Consider the following 17,011-nt stretch of genomic DNA (forward strand, 5'->3'; position numbering starts at 1 on the left):
CGACGGCATTTGGATAGATTGTTTTAACAGCGGAGCTGTATAAGCTTTCAGTTCCGCCGTGGAGCGTTACCAGAAAACTCAACCCAGCTGTGCGCCGCCTCGCGTTGTCTAGCAACGACCTGCGAGAGCACCGATCCACGTTTCTTCTTTTTCTTTAGTTTATGTATAGCTTGCTATAGGTTACATTAACCTCGGTGCCACTGTTCCACTCATTTACGAGTGGGCTGCAGAATATGTGCTCATCGGCAGGCTTCAGGTCTTACACCCTCATTCTATTTTCCTTCTCCGTTCACGGTGAGTATGGATTGATGGATTAATGCAGTCATCTAGTATTTCTGCTTTAGTCGTGTACGGCAACTGCAAAACTTTAGACATCCAGCGTATTCCGCAGCTATTGCTACATAAAAAGAACTCACTCAGATGGTACGTGCCCTGGAAAGCCACTAAGCTTCATCTAACATTTATTACAGCTGTAGTATCCGCGGGCACGACGCGTCAGAAGTGCATTCACCCAAGCGATTCACGCTCAGTCACTGGCGATAAGGATCTGTTCTCGCGCCATGCGTGGTTGTATGCGATGCGCCGATCACTGGCTTTCTCGGTGCTGTATGCGTTACAGGTTGTGGGGGTATAGACGTGCTTACACTGTGCGTCTACCCGAATGCAGGGTTTCCTGCGCCCCTTCATGCTGGGCTGTGGCCTGCGGCTGCTGTTTCGGCTGGTGGCCGCGAGGCGTCGCCTGATGCAGGACGCGAGCTGCATCTACCCCGTGCTCTTCCGGCGGAGCAACCTCTGGCTGGGCGCATTCCTTGGCTCCTTCGCTGGCATCTACAGGGTAATCTAAGGGTCTTGTTTGCAGCTGGTGAAAGCGAATCGTCGAAGAGTCGCACTTATCCTTTAAAAAAAAGCTTATTTTTTATAGCTCATAGAAAGGCTCTGTAGAGTTTTTCTATCAAATCTGTATAGGTTGTCTGTAGACATTACTGTATATGCTAGCGCACAACGCCAGACAAAAGGACGTGAAAGGAACAAACGCCGGAGCAATGATTGCGCTGGCAAGTGTCTGTCCTTCCAAGTCATTTGACTAGCTTTGCCAGCAATATACCACTTGAATGGAGCTACAACAAGTAACTCATCCAAGCATGCATGTACATAAAAAGTGTAAGTGTAAAAAAGTGTCAACAGGCTGCCTCTATATATAGACGGCATTTTAATCTATGATCTTAAACTAATGCCCGCAGGCTTTCGCAACTAATTCATCCGGAAGTATGAATCTCCGTATATACCAAAGGAAATGCATATTAAGGACTTTTATCTGCGGTCGGCATATAGATAAGTGCTAGTTTGTGGCAGGTGAAATAGTCTACAAGTCTATATACATCCGAAAGGATGTCTGCATTCATTTTTATAAGGTTTCTTCAACAGAAAGTTTGGTAAAATGGGAGATGGGCGGGACAGGGGGCGGTGTGTGTAGTGTGTGAATGTTATTTCGTGGCACGAGGATTCCTGTTAAAGCTGACAGCGGCCAGGTTCACATCACAATATGTACGATATATATGTGCTGTTTCATTGATCTCAAACGCATATACAGTCAGCCAAAAAAAAAAAAAAAGTTTACGGGCTACGGTATCTCAGGAAACGTTCAATTACCGAGCAGCCTGTAACAGCAATCAGTAAAACCGAACATTACAATGTTCTTAATTGTTCACATATACTGGCACAGGCTGGAAATGCGAATACTTGGCTGCATTGTGAGCATGCCCAGCTAATCAGCTTTTTTTTTTTTTTTTGTCAGATTTAGTGTTCCGTGGAATTTTGTCGCCTAGTGCATACGCGTCGTGTGCAGTGTGGGAAGCGCCCGCGGCCTGGTGTTGTTCCTGTCTGTCCGGACAAAAATAGCGCTCGAGCGCGCTTAATTCGCGAAGACACGGCCACTGATCACACGATCGACCTGCCCACTAAGGATCTGCTTTGTGTACACTTCGTCACTTCGTGACATCCGCGCCGAACCGTTGGCTCTTTGCTCGGAGCAAGCGTGTTTGTATACTAAACATTTGTCTTGGCAGCTGCACGTAGCCAAGGTCTTGCGCCAGTGCTTCTTAGTGACCTCGTTTCTGGACTCCGCAACCGACGACTCTCTGCACAGGTACACACTGCGTCGTGTTTAATTTCCTCGTTTTCAACGCTGCCCACGCTTGCTCGTAGTGATGTACGTGGAGGACAGTTCGGTGCATTGGCAATTCGAAAGAAAGAGGTGGGGAGGGGGGGGCGGGGGGTATTCTGTGAGTGTGCCATGGACCCACCTAGTGGACATGTAATTTCGTCTGCTGAAGTTCTGATTGGCCGGGCAGGGATATATGTGTCGTAAGGAGACAGACGCGCAGGAGTCGCCGTAGGCCGACAAGGGCGATGAAATAGGGGCAGTAGAAATTGCTGGCTTTGGGTGATACGCGTGGCAGTGCGACTTCTTTTTTCTGCAAAAAAAAAAAAAAAGACAAACGCCAATCTAACGTAATGTTGGAAGCTAAAAGACGCGAAGCTTGTTTGAGTCAGCGAGGTATAGGGCATGGATGACACGAGAACAGTCTGTGGTACGAGGACAAAGGCGACTTATGGCGCTTTTCGAGGAAAGAATGTTTATGAGAGGTGTGTGTGGCACCTAGAAATACGATACATATTTAAAATACATTTACGGCATCTGTATATCCTTTGTGCCTCAGACACAAACCCAATTCTGTCCACCTGACATATACCCGGCTGCTCGTACCCAGCGCCCCACGGTGTTGCCTGCTCAGGAAGACTGCATCCGTAAAGTGGGAGTAAGAGGCAATACAAAGATATGCTTTAAAAGAAGCTTGAATTGCTTTCTTAGGCGCGTGTCGTACGCGATGTAAGGGTCGATGCTCAAGAGGTGCCCTTTCTGAAGTCATTCTTGGCTTTTTTGATTATGGCACATACATTCTGCCGAATCTAGCAATAAGTATTGGTCGATCGAGTTCTGCGTTGTCTGGCCTTTTCGCTAAAGGTTCCGTCCGCTTGCGTTGGGGATAGCAGCATGTCGCAGTGAACTCGCCCAATGGCGTATCTTCAATTCGTTTGCTTATGTACAGTCGACCAAAAATGTTTGCGGACCAAGGGACCTGACGAAAAGCTGAATATCTCCGCAGCCTCAAAACGTAGCCTCGTATTCTCATTTAGAGCCTTTACTGGTATATGTGAACAACATTGTGATGTATGGTTTTACTGGTTACTTTTGAAGGCTGCTGATATATTTAGCATTTTTTGAGACCCCGTGGTCCGTAAACTTTTTTGGTCGACTGTATTTTAGTGGCGGTATGGGACAGTGTTTGGGTAACGATGCAAAAATGCAGAACGTACAAGACCGAGTGGTCCGCCACGGGGACGAGCCGACTGCCATGCAGCTTGCGTTGTTTATTGTAGTCGACACATACCCGCAACTAGCCAAACAAGAAATAGTCGAAACGAAGTGGAAAAAGAAAACTGTGCAGGAAACCATCGACGGTGACTTGTCGTCGCAGGCGGATAGAATGAACGAACGAACGCTTTCCTTGCCGAGTCCGACCATCTTTCACCGTTCACTGACCAACCACGAAAACGGGAGAAACCAGCAAAGAAAGGTATTGCATTCAAAGCCACATAATCGCAGTCACCACGTACGCTACCTTCCCATGCTATCACAGCAGCTTCAATAATTATGCGTGTGCAATCACCAGCGCGACAGTCAGTCAAACACACTGCCGATTGCATACGCATAATTCTTGGCAGAACAGGGCTCAGGCAGTCACGCTACGTTTACTGCAAACCGGGACGTACCCCACTCCGTATTTCATAAATGAAATTCACCCCGAAAGAGAAATTAGGAAAGAATGTAACGTGTGCGATGGCATCATTGATATCAGACACATGCTGGCGGGCTGTCCCGCGACTCTCGCCGACCCCGAAAAAATATGGCTTTACTGGCACAAGATGATATCAAGCTCTTCTTATCAAGATCAACTACGGGCTGTCCAGAGGGTCCACGATAACGCCATAAGGCTCTGCCTGGCGGTGCCGACGTGGACGCGGCCCGCCTCGGTCTGAAAAGACCTGGCATCAGGACACTAATAAAGTTTTGTGAATGAATGAAGGCGTCGTTGTCGGGCATGGGTGAACCACTCGCTTGGTACTTGACCTTCCGTGGTGAGTCCAACTTCATTGATTTGTCAACGTATTCCATCGAGGTGGAACCGTTCCTTGCATATACTTCGGTTGTCTGGTGCCCTTGCATACAAGCAATAAATGCCATTTTTGTTCTATGTCGCACTATTCTGTTGTCACTTCATTTGTTGCCAAGTCGTTATAAGGTAGAGTGAATGCAAAAACCTGGTGCGTTGTTTTCCAGCTGGTAAGCTGCCTGCTGCGGTGGAGCGGAGACGGTCGCAGCGACTGGCACGCCCTGCCGGCTGGTCTTCTGGCAGGACTCTCCATGTTCTGGTACCCCAGCCCCAGCATTGCACTCTACCTAGTCTGGAAGCTCGTCGAGGTGAGGAAATGGCTCCAACGTATGCCAGGCTGCGCCGTGCTTTGTGACGCCCCGCCGCGTGTAGGGGCTGCCCACTTAAGAGGAAGCTTTAGCTCGAGCCGCACTCCGACGCGGCCTATTCAAATACATGTAAAACGCAAAAACGGTTTCCTGAGAAAAACTTAAGATCTAGTGACTGCTGGTTCCGAATTTTTATTTAGGTTGTCAATATTTTATTAAAAATGGGCAAAAATCGAAAATTTTCAGGAAACGAAACTATGAAGTTTACAACTCTAACTCAGCAAGGAAAAATGATAGCACAATTCTGTGAATTGCATCTGGTAACTATGCTTAGAATGATGTAAAGTTTTCTTTTTTTCAAGAATATCAGTTTTTTTTTTTTTCTGCGGGAAGAAGTTGATCACTAGCGGAGAAAACAGAGTGCAAGCATTCTTTCTTTCAATTTTGCGCCGAAGCAGCAGCGTTAACACGTCAGCGTCACGTCACAGATTTCGAACTATTCTTGCGGCTTATGGGCCACTTTGTCGCAGGATATCCTGCCAAACCTCGCTAGCGGTAGCATTCGGCTCCTTGAAAACGCAACATAGTAATTAAACGTCAATAAACAGCTAAGCAGCCGCTAGCAGAGGCTGTCGAAAATCATGACGCCGGGTGGCGTCATCTTTAAGGAACAGACAATTACGTGGCATCAATTCAACAGCAACTCTTGACCGTAGTCAAGCAATACAAATACCTCGGCGTAAACATAAACGGAGAAAAAGCTTACTCGCGCACCGACCAAGATAATATGAGGAAAAATGGGAGGGAAGCGCAATGCCGCAGTAATCTAACACAGCACTTTGTGGTCACAATAAATATGAAAGGGTGCATGGAATATGGAAAGGAGCAGTAGTGTCAGCGCTAACGTTCGAAAATGCGATTTTGTGCTTCAAATCGGATGTATTGTCAGGGTTGGAAGCTAACCATAGATCGGTAGGCAGGTTAGCTTTGTGAACCCACGGTAAAACCACAAATGAGGTAGTACAGGGTGACATGGGTTCGGCCTCTTTCGAAGTCAGGGAAGCGCATAGCGAAATTAGTTCTGATGAAGGGCTTAGGAACATGGATCAAAATAAATGGGCGGCTAAAGTGCACACGTATCCGTACATGAAACGCGTGGACACAGAATGGAGGAAGAGGCAAAAAAAAAAAAAAATGTTGGAAACTAAGTACAGGCTAACTGAAAGTGCAAATAGACAACCAGGAGTAATCGAAAAAGAACGTGAGAGAAACGGAGACAGTGAGCTGGATGCAAATAATGGAAATAAAAAGGGACCATGGAGATTTACAGGAACGAGAAGAAAGAAATTGGAAGGGAAAAATTGTACGATAACACAAAGGGCAATGCCTTGCCATTTGAGGCTCGAGCCGGTTGCCTAAGGACAAAAACATACCGGAGCAAATATTCGGAAATAGATGAGACATGTGTATGCTGCAGCAAAAAATCCGGAGACCACTCGGCACATCCTAATGGAATGCGATGGTATCCACCCAGTGAGACCCGTAGGTAACGCACACCTTCCAGAAGCGCTTGGATTTAAAGTCAACAAAAGCATCATTCGGTCAGCTGTCGATATAAGCAAGAGACGTTTAGAGCATTGATGGAAAAAAAAAAAGCAGGGAAACCCGCCGTGGTTGCTCAGTGGCTATGGTGTTGGGCTGCTGAGCACAAGGTCGCGGGATGGAATCCCGGCCACGGCGGCCGCATTTCGATAGAGGCTTAAACCGCCTAAACTGAGATCTTGTGATGCGAAATACGGGAATTTGTTGCCTCCAGTAGAGAACGCAAGGAAGGAATCCATTATTTCAAAACTACGCGTAGCATGGCTGTAAGCTTTGCCTGTGCCTTGAACTGTTCCTTAGCGTCACTAATAATGGAGAGTTTTAGATTAGGAGGATGGGCCAGAACGCTTGCATGCCCCAAATCTAAAGCTCCCTAACGGCGTTCTCGGTGCGCGAGACTGTCACACCTTCGCCAGCCCGCTATACCTGAAAGCCGCGATCACGGCAATTCAAGCGATTTTGTGGCGTTGGCATCGTATATATATAATATATATACACGCCGCGAGTTCGGTGTATTCAACGTTCAGTCGGTTAGGAGAGAGCACATCTTTTACAGAAGTATCGACTTATAAGTTTTGCGTGTTCGATATAGAGAATAATTCGATATTCGGGTTCGAATGTATCTGTTGCTTCCTTTAGTGTTCCTAAAAACTAACCTTTTTTTTTTTTCCTGTCTCGTGTGTGTTACGCGCTCGCAGAACGTCTACATGGCAGGAATGGACAAAGGCGTTCTTCCCTGCGTGCCCAACTCGCCCGTCCTTCTCTACTCTGTCTCTTGCGCGGTGCTGTTCTACGCGGTAAGTTATGGGAGTTATGCCTAATTGTGAAGATAACTGCACGTGATGATAGTTGAGAATTCGCTGAGTACACCCGGCCGAAGAACGTTTTGCGGCTCGCGTATGTCATTATCAGAAAATTAAAAAATGGCGCGGTGAAATCATGCACGAAAGCTCGCATTTGTCTGAACCGGCTTTGCAGGAATTTGAAAAATAGTATTTCTATTTTTCATTGAGCTTTGATGCACGGTAATATCATTTTTCTGTATTGGCAAACGCATACCGTAAAATGTTTTAACAGCATCTTCCTTTGCGGAGTCGCTTTGTAGCTGCATAGGGTTCGGCCTTGTATAGCTTAGTAGTTTGTGCCATGGTCATGGTCGTGCAACTGAAGCAATGTGGATAGAAATATGTTGAGCGTTAGCTTCTTTGTGACGACCCGATCCTTCAACGCACCTTCCACTGCACTGTAAAATAGTTTACACCCTTAACAGTGAGAAAGGGTGTAAATTTGCTAACTCACACCCTTAATGTGTCACATAAATAACACCCTAAGGGTGTGAGTTAGACATATTTACACCCCTTTTCACTCTTAACGGTGTAAATTATTTTACAATGTGTCCCGAGCACGCACCTCGATCCTCGCCGATCGAGGTGCGCGTCTCGGCTCAGTTCCTCTTGCGTTAAAAAGAGCCGAAGATGCAGCGGAACGAAAGGGTACAATTATTTAAAGTCTCGCCGGGAAGCATCGACACTTCCCAACACACCATCCTATAGTATACACGCATTCGAGAGAGGACGCCTCAGTCATACGAAAAGCACAAACACACACGTTACTCACACCACACTATGCGTATTATATCAACAGGGCCCCAGGTTCCTCCACTTACAAACAGTGCGGGGCCTATCCGTCGAATAAACACACCTTGTGGGAGTGCCCTGCCAACACCACCTTTAGAGAGACAAGGCTTTCTAAACTACCACAGAGCCAGAGTCCCGGCAGCTGGGAGGAGTGCACCACTTCCCCCACGAAAGTCTGAAAAAAAAAAAAAACTGTGGTGTCCGCTTCTGGTGCAGCACTTCAAGAACGTGCTGGGCCAGGAGGAGGCATGAGGCCACCAGGAGGCCCGCACTGGGGTTTTAGTGCCTTTGCTATTAATTATTATTTCTCTGTCTCTTGCGTTAGCCACTGCCTGTAATGTCACTCTCTGACCGAATTCCAGGTTGTTAGTAGATGTAGCTAGGGAGTTGCGATGTGGTTAGCAGTAATTTCCTTACTTGTCTATTCTTCTAAAACAACCGATCACTACACACCTACGCGCGAGCCGCCTGCGGGAATGTGCGGCGCCAGCTGAATACCTTTAGCGCCAGCGCAGTCATTCTTTGTCATAAACACGCAACGGAGAAATAAAAAAAAAGGAAAGCTAGCGCTGGCTTTGACAATCGCTACTGACGGTTTACGTGGGAATCGTGTTCATGACCAGAAAGCACGATGCACACGTATACAAGAGTTGTTTATATCAGACGCGAGTGACATTTTTCGCCAACAGACAGCGCAGTCTCAACCGCCATAACTTGAGGAAAGCTCTGTATAGTCAATGCGTATATATAGATCCCGTGTGCCTGATGAAGTGTGACTGTGTTCTGTCCACGATTCTATGTGCGCCTCTATGTGGTTTGGGTATATTGTAACCATGCATTGCAGCCATGTGCATTGTAGCCATTCCACTGCACATGCTGTGTGGCTTATCCAACCCTTCGGGAAAATATCGCGTGTAGTTGAGTATAGAAACATTAAATGCACTGTCATGTCACGTTTTTGGGTTCGAGAGACAGGGATAGGCGGCGGCGTTTCAAGTCGCCAACATATCTTTTAATCGTGCCACTACATTCTTGATGCTGTGCGCGTTTTGTTTCCTGATCATGTAGACTGGTCGGTGTTTCGTTTCGTTGACGATGATGGCCTCAAATATTGCGGCGCATGGTTGCTGAGGGGATTGGCAAAGAACGGCACGTTTATACTTTTTACTTCTTCCACAGGCTGTCTTCGAACCACACAATCTCAGGCCGACATATTGGGCTTTCCTCAACAGGCTGTCATCCGACAGGTACGTCCGCGAGCAATGAACTCCTTGCTTTAAAGCAAGGAGTTCTTTTTGTTTTTGCGTTTCAGATTGCTCGTCTGACGTCGCATGACGTCTCCAGTGAATCTGTCGGTCTATACGCGCGTGTTTTAAGTTGCGCGCCACGTTGTCATGAATTTCTATTGCTTTTTTATGGGTGGAGCTAATACGTGACTAGTCAATGACGTTCATGGTAAGATCGCGATGCAAGTCGGCGCGTAATACGATCTGCACGGACTTCCGGGACTGGTCTCCTGCACCTTACAAAAGAGTCAAACGAGACAAAACGTCCGTAGGAAGACGGAGGCCTGGAAGTGGTGGTCGAACAAGGAAATGTCGCTGAATCCAACGTTTCGACAAATGGGACTTGGCTCCCGACGGAGATAAGTCCATCTTGTGGAAATGTTGGCTCCAGCGACATTTGCTTGTTCGACCACTGTTGACCATAAGGACGCGGTCTCAGGAACAAGCACACACGCACACAGAAGGAAACCACGAACAATCACAACTCATTTTAAAGCATTGCGAAGCGGTATGTGCAACAGCGCAAAACATTAAGTACCATAATTAAGCAACCAACACCACCGCAATTGGATTGATATGGCACTGACTCCGGGACTGATCTATGCTTGTCCCCTTTATAGTTTTCTTTGCACCAGCTATCGGCATTGCGCGTTAAAGAAATATACGGAAAAAAAGAAGGTACGTGTTGGAAAGAATATCAAAGCAAGGCTACCATACGTTTTTCTGCTTTCCTCGTGTATCTTTTTAATGTGGGAGCAGTTGCGTTGTTCGCGAAATTCCGACACCTCAGTGCCGACGAGCTTCCGACGAACTTCCGACGAGCGGTGGCTGATTGATCGACAACTTCTCGAGACCTTTCCGATTGACATTTCCGAGACGCTCGCGCGGGTGTAAATTAGCCGAGCGCGTTGCCTCGCAGCTTTTCGCGAATTGTAGACGTAAGCGTATTGCTCGTTAATTAAGCCAGAGTTCTTATATTTGCGCGATTCCGCCGCTGCAGGATCGGCAGAGCTTGACGCCGTGCGATAGCCCATTGCGGACTTTCCAAATAGATGGCTTTCCGATAGCGATATATATAACTAAACGGACGGATGGACCGATAAACAGATAGATGATCGGACGGAAAGATATGCGGATCGATATCTAGGAAGATATACGCATAGGTAGGTAGATATAGATTGTTCGGACGATCTGCAAGGGATCCGGCTATAGTACCTGTCCTATAGCCTGTTGCTCGATATATTCAGTGCACTTCCTGCTAATGCACGCGTTCATTAGCAGAAGGCCCCACAGTTAAAAACCGAGTTACGTCCTACATAAAAACAAAAACTAACGCGGATAACCGAAACGCTACTCTGTATACATCCACACTTGGAGGGAGCAAAGGTGGCGCAGTAGTAACAGCTACCTCTTTGCGCAAGTATAACTCCTTTCTGATAATCCGCGCAGTCTCCTCCTCGCCGCTCCCCCGCCCGAGTTCCCAGCGGAGTACATTGACTCGGTCTTGGTACTCCGTCGGGAATCGCGAGAAACACGGAGCAAGAACAGTTACTCAGGCATAAAGAAGTTAAACAGCAATCCGTTGTTTTGAGAGTTCTCGCAAAGGTGTAGCGAAGGAGAGTCTTTTCGTATTGGAGCGCTCTCTGAAATTTGAACAACACTTATAAGGAAGAACACTCCCAGGAAAGGGAAATTGATAAGAAAGCAGAAAACACCCGCGAACAGGGACCCCGGGAGCGGGGGTAAGGGGTGCAGGAAAAGCCGGGGTGTATGTACACTATACCCCGGCTTTTCGTTTTTACGCGGAGCGTACTTGCGCTCCGCTGGCCGATTCGGATTTGTGAAACCCGAGCGCTCGCTCGAGGATTTCGGCGGCCGCTCCAGATCGACCAGTGAAAAGCCTGCGGGGTTCTCACCCGTGCTCTTGGGACGAAGGAACGACGACGCAGCAGTGCAAACAATGACAAGGGCATTTATTGCACCTTTCATAGACTAACGCCTGCTAGCGGGGTTGCTATCCACACAACATGCCGATGGGCGCGCGACAAATCGCGGAAGTCCGACTCACCGCGACCGGATAACGAGCGAATATGTTCGCCCCCATGCTGAACACCAACGCCTGGTCGTTCGCGCGTACGGTCACGCGAACGGTGACGCGTTCGAACGATCGTGTCCGGGGAAGGCCTCGCGAGACGGTCTCGCGGAAGCATGGATCTGCGCACGCGCAGAACGTCCGCGCCGCTTGCCGAACCCGAGCCAAAGAGGAAGAGTCTTCTCCTACTTGCGCCCAAGTAACCCCGCCGTTAGGCGGCGCTAGCAGATAGATTAGCAGAGCCACACTCGCGCCATCTCTCGTACTGCAAGCACCCTGCAAGCATACCGACCGCCGAGTAAAGCCACGCGGCGAAGCCGGATTACAGGAGACGGGAGCCATGCGGGAAAACAACATATCAAAGGACGCGTGAGAGTCGCGCATCCCCACATCCCCCCAACCTTATATCACTACATATTCCGGCGAAACATGTCACACGGTCTATCAACGCGTGCTTCGCGAACAAGGTAGTACATGCAACAGTGGCCGCGCCGAGGAAATGTCCACACGCTGTCCATAACATGCGAGCCGACATTGTAAATCAGTAAAATTAAGCCTGGGATTCATTACAACAAATTCCCGGCTCCTCCCTCCTTTCCAATGAAAATACTCTTCGGGAGCTCCTGCCCGGAACTGTATTGAATCATACATATATATATATATATATATATATATATATATATATATATATATATATATATATATATATATATATATATATATATATATATATATACATACATACATATAGGGGTTTTCTTCAAAGTTCAGCACGCAGGACCCGACGTAACATACGCAGGAAAGAGACTACGAACTTTTTGGAAGACTTCTTTTACTTAACGTTTTCGGCTGGTGGACCAGCCAACTGTACTCTACGAAGGCTGGTCCACCAGCCGAAAACGTTAAAAGAAGTCTTCCAAAAAGTTCATCGTCTCTTTCCTGCGTGTATATATATATATATATATATATATGTATATATATATGACTGATTTCTTGCCAGAATGTCGCACAGCTTCGCCGTAACATCAAAATATGTCTTTCCTTCTCTGCTTTGGAATTGGGACATTGTTAAAATCTAGAATGTGTTTTACCCTAAATAATCTTATTGCGCTCTATTATGCATCTATGCATAGTCACCTAAGTTACAGCATTACATCTTGGAGAAATTCACATTCAGTTCGCATTAGGCCTCACAAGAAACTGCAAGAGCAAGCAGTGCGCCTTACTACTTCTGCTACCTACTATCGCTGTCTCATCCTGTCTTCATGCAACTAGACATACTGCCTATCGCTGAGCTATATACGTACAGTCTTCGTGTTTCGTTTTGTCCTTGCTCTCTCTCTTTTGTTTTTAAGGTATTTCATCGCATACTTATAATCGGCACTTTTCCGGCCTTCGTGTTATCTAATCCCAAAGAAATAGATTTTCTCTCCGTAATAACGTTCTGCTGTTTAAAACACTTTCTAATTATGGGAAAATGAGCATTCCTTTCTCGTCAATTTCATTACAGAATTCACTTCCACCTAAATTTAAAAAAAAAATGTACGTATTTAGGCGGAAGCTATAGATGATTTTATTCAATGTATAACTGTTGCCTTCCGCAAAGTTTGTTAACTGTGCGTGTTTCATTATGATTTCCATGTTAAGAACTGAAATTTTTGATGCTGTGTTTGTTGTGTATGAAATCTTCAATTTGCTTTTATTGTATTTTCGCTATAATAATTTTCAGTGTATTAAAATAGGAGGTCCCGCCTGCGGTTAGTAACTTTGGGACCTCCTTCTGCACACTCCACTGTGTACCGCTCACATTTTATCACTAATAAACGTTGATTGATTGATTGATTGATTGATTGATTGATTGATTGATTGATTGATTGATTGATTGATTGATTGATTGATTGATTTCAGGTTTTCGCTGCTGAACCGTCACGTGTACGACATGTTCGGTGTGCACTCGTCTAAGCTGTTCGAGGACTTTTGGCCCAAACTGGACCTGAAGTTCACCACGCGCAAGTTCCAGGAGTCTGTCCTCGTCTGGGTACCCTTCTGACCTCCAGTACAGTGTGGCGCCGGGAATGAAAAAAGAAAGTGTGATACGGCAGGAACTGTTTTTTCAGCCGTTTATTATTTTTTACTTTTCTTTGTATAGCAAGGCGCTAAGCCTCCCTCCACCGCAAGTTGCAGCTCTTCCTGTGTCTGGAAGTGCAAAACACGCTTCCCGCGTATGCGAAAGGTTTTACAGACTTTTTCCTCACTGGACCATTTTTGAGGACTGTTCTGTTGACTTCTCCGCGACGTATCAATGCCACCCTCTCCACAAAAAAATATCAGCCCGAACGTCGTTGAACTGCAGCTCGCAGTGTTATATTGTGTTGCAGATGACAAACGGGTAATGAACGAAAGCAAGAACTATTGACAATCTGTATACAACTGAAAAAAAATTTCTTTAACAATATGTTGGCTGGTACATACACCGTGCATTGATGCATTTCGGAAAGGCCATTTCACGAGCTTCTCGAAATCATCCGCTTCTCAGAGATTCACGTTCCTACAAGAAAATATGCTTCCTCGTTTTTTTTTCTTCTTCGTTTTATAGGAGCTTGGACACTGCTCGTCAAACGATGCCATATCAGCACTTATTGTTGATTGTAACAAGTTCTGGCTCTGAACTATTTGCCGCGCATTAACTGGGTTGCTTAAAAGCGGATAGCTTTAAACGAGAAGGACAGCATAGGGTAGGGTCTTCTGTCTTAAGTCATGCTTACCGAACCCGTTCTGCACCCTGGACTCCTGTTATTCTCGTGCATCGAACGCCACAATGAATATATCCGATGCAACACGACATCTTCAGGCGTCGCGCAATCTTCGATCACCTTCGATCTGATGTAGGCATGTAGACTACCCATGTCACCTAACGTTATCGAGAGAAAGGAAAAACTAACGGGTCTGATATAATGATGCTTGGCTACAGTTCCGATTTAGAAAATGTTTAAACAATGTGGCAATATACTCGAAGCCCTATATTCAAGTAAGTATTGCGTAAAAACCCACCACTGGAAGTTGCAATGCGCGAAAACGGTGTCGCAAGGATTGATTTACTTTCAAAGCGCAGCTACGTATAGGTCTACTCGCAGACGCGAGACCTACCGTAGTACCCAGCTCCATATTTATGTGGAGCGTGAAAATTAACATGAATGTCCTTTTTTTTTTTTTGCACAAGTAAACTTTTTGCACATCAGAAAAGAAAAGATGTGGAATATGTATGCGGACTGCTATAATATTCAGATTATGAGACTTCCCGTGCCTAAATAAAAAAAAAAAGTTGCCTGGTGCTGATTTTTATTTCGTTTCGGAGGTAACCGTGGTGGTTCATTCCTTTCTACTTTTTTTTTTTTGCTTATGTATGTTTTCCAAACTGTAACACGTACCTGTGCATATGCGCCTGCTTTGCTGCGTTCCACGTACGTCACGCAAATGTTGTATATGTGTGCAGCGTCCACTTTGTTTCGTTAGGTCAGATTTCATACGCACGCCGGCGCTTGAGTGTGTATGTGAAGTTCCGCCTCCCCAAGTTCTGTCATGTCCTCCGAGATTTTGGCCACACGCACGTACGCTGCGCGCAAGCTCTCGGAGGCCGCGATTTGGTGCAGTGCCAGCGCCACTAGCGGCCAGAAACGGTGGGAAAAAAAAGAATCGTGCCAACTTTCGAAACATTCCGGACTATAGGCCTTGGAGTGGACCATAAATACTGGCCAGTGTGTAAAGCGCGTGTAGTTTAGTCATGAACAAGATCTTAGCAGCTGCAGCCTCGTGAAGCTGAGTTCGAACCAGAGTCCACAGAACCATATGTTGTCGCAATCACTTTGTTTATTTAACCGCTGCCATAATCTCGTCGGGAGCTGCATATAACGTGTAGTGGATGTTGCTATACCGCTCAAGATGTTCACAATATGTTGCTGCCGCCAGCAGTGCTGCTTTCTTATCACGCGTTCCGGCATACCGTAAACGGTGCTGATCACTATAGTACTAATACGTGTACACACAGGCTTTCTATTGGTCCACTGCTGCGTTTTTTACCACAAGGCGTATATATTAAACGCGACAGGACATGCACCAGACACTTCATTTGCGCGTACCTCTGCCTCGTGCTTTTGTGGATAAACCTGGCGCAGAGAGATATGTATCCACAGACTACGCAAATGTTACTACACAGCTCTGCTCACTTTCAGTGAGCAAATGACGACACGGGGTAATAGGCCGCGCTTCAAACTGCGCGTAGTTTTACAGGGTGCCAATTTAACGAAGCGCTCTGTAGAAATGTGAGCACAATTTTAGTTTCTTGTTTGTTTGTGAATTTTACTACGTTCTACATGGCGATAAACGCAGCTTCCAGATTATTTTATGCACTGAGCAAAAGGTGTCGTTTTGTACATACATGTGGAAGAAAATAAAGTTGTACATAACCCACTTCTGCGAGTTTCAATGCCTTGCTGAATGTTATATTGTGGCTATACGTATTTACTTCACAAGTCGAAGGGCAAGTGTGACCAGATTTGGTAATATATCCTGCTGATATCAATGTCTTCTCGTTTCCTTGGCATGGTCACCGGGAAAGAACTTTCTGTCCCCATCCGGGAATTGATCCTGGTTCCGCAACGTATATACAGTCGCCGTCAGACTGAACCTGAACAACGAAGTCGCACATTAACCCTGACCAGGCCCTATCGAAAATTTTGGTTACGTACTGGAAGTTGTAGAGCGCCATTTATGGAATGCTTTACCGCAAGACTTTTTCAGGTTGGTTCGTTATTCAAAATGATATCACTGAGGAATGGAAACGTCACGTCGCCATGCTAGCCACTGTAGTGTTGCGACTTCGGGGAGGAGGACGAAAGACGGACTCGTTCCGTAGACGAAGAAGAAACGAAAAACTTTATACAATATTTACAGATAGTGGATGATAGCGTACAGGTGGCAATAGGAGCGCATCAGACCGACTCCGCGGCTGCAAGCCTCTCTCCCTTCTCACAATGGGCCGTTTCTCCCTTAAAATTCCTTCGGCGACCCCTCGTCGGCAGGAACCAGGCGGGGCATGACCTCGCCCGTCGTCGCGGAGATATGGAGGAGATGGCTGGGCGCTTCTTGAAGTCACCTCCCGTGTCGAATTCTTGATTCGTCGCGGAGAAGTGGGTGCTCTCGTCGCCTCGTGGTAGCCACGTGGTGCATGTAGTATGGCACAACGGTAGCCATGCTACCAGGAGGCGAGCTCCACTGCCCACATACACGCATACCGCTTGCCTCGGCCAGCGTCCGCAAGCGATAGTGTCCAAGTCCAAGGTTTCGAAGGGTAGCGCCGTCTGGATTTAAAATGCTGTTCTTACAGGCTATGCTTTCGCTCCAAAGTTGTTGTTTTTTTCTTCGAATTTTGCCTCACAGATTGCCATGCCAGTATGCGCCAGTGTGACGTCATGGATTTAGAACTTTAAATGTTTGCACCGATCAGATCTGGGCATGTTGAAACCTCTACAACTGTAGCGAAGCAGGCCATGTGTGAGAAGTAGCAGCCCCACCATCCCAGGCCAGATTACCGATGGTCACCAATGGGTAACGTGTTGGGAGCTCGTCGGTTAGACGGGCGAACTTAATATGCAAGTCTTGTTTTAGGGCAGTGACAACCTTTGTAAGGTTATCTGCCAAGCAAGCTACATTGTGGGTGTGAATCAACTCCCAGATATATTTAGGGATGTGGGACAGAAACAAAATGGCTAGAGACCACTTGGGCAGGCCAAGCCAATGTTGGGCCATGGTGCCCGCGATCGTCGATGACGGGCAAGTATTCACATTTCTTCGA

The 17,011-nt window shown here is 46.6% G+C and overlaps 1 protein-coding gene across 2 annotated transcripts in view; it reads left to right on the forward strand.

Moving 5' to 3' along the window:
- The window catches only part of LOC126522868 (transmembrane protein 135-like), a 69,902-nt gene extending 54,275 nt beyond the window's left edge, over positions 1-15,627 (forward strand). For both annotated transcript variants that reach the window (XM_050171709.3, XM_055066600.2), the window contains exons 7-11: positions 668-835; positions 4,403-4,543; positions 6,844-6,942; positions 8,962-9,029; positions 13,069-15,627. In XM_050171709.3, coding sequence (XP_050027666.1) covers positions 668-835; positions 4,403-4,543; positions 6,844-6,942; positions 8,962-9,029; positions 13,069-13,210 — 618 coding nt within the window. In that variant the 3' untranslated portion in view covers positions 13,211-15,627. The remainder of the gene's footprint in view (positions 1-667; positions 836-4,402; positions 4,544-6,843; positions 6,943-8,961; positions 9,030-13,068) is intronic.
- The last annotated feature ends 1,384 nt before the right edge of the window (positions 15,628-17,011 follow it).

Source organism: Dermacentor andersoni, chromosome 6 (genome assembly GCF_023375885.2).
Source record: "Dermacentor andersoni chromosome 6, qqDerAnde1_hic_scaffold, whole genome shotgun sequence".
NCBI lineage: Eukaryota > Metazoa > Arthropoda > Arachnida > Ixodida > Ixodidae > Dermacentor > Dermacentor andersoni.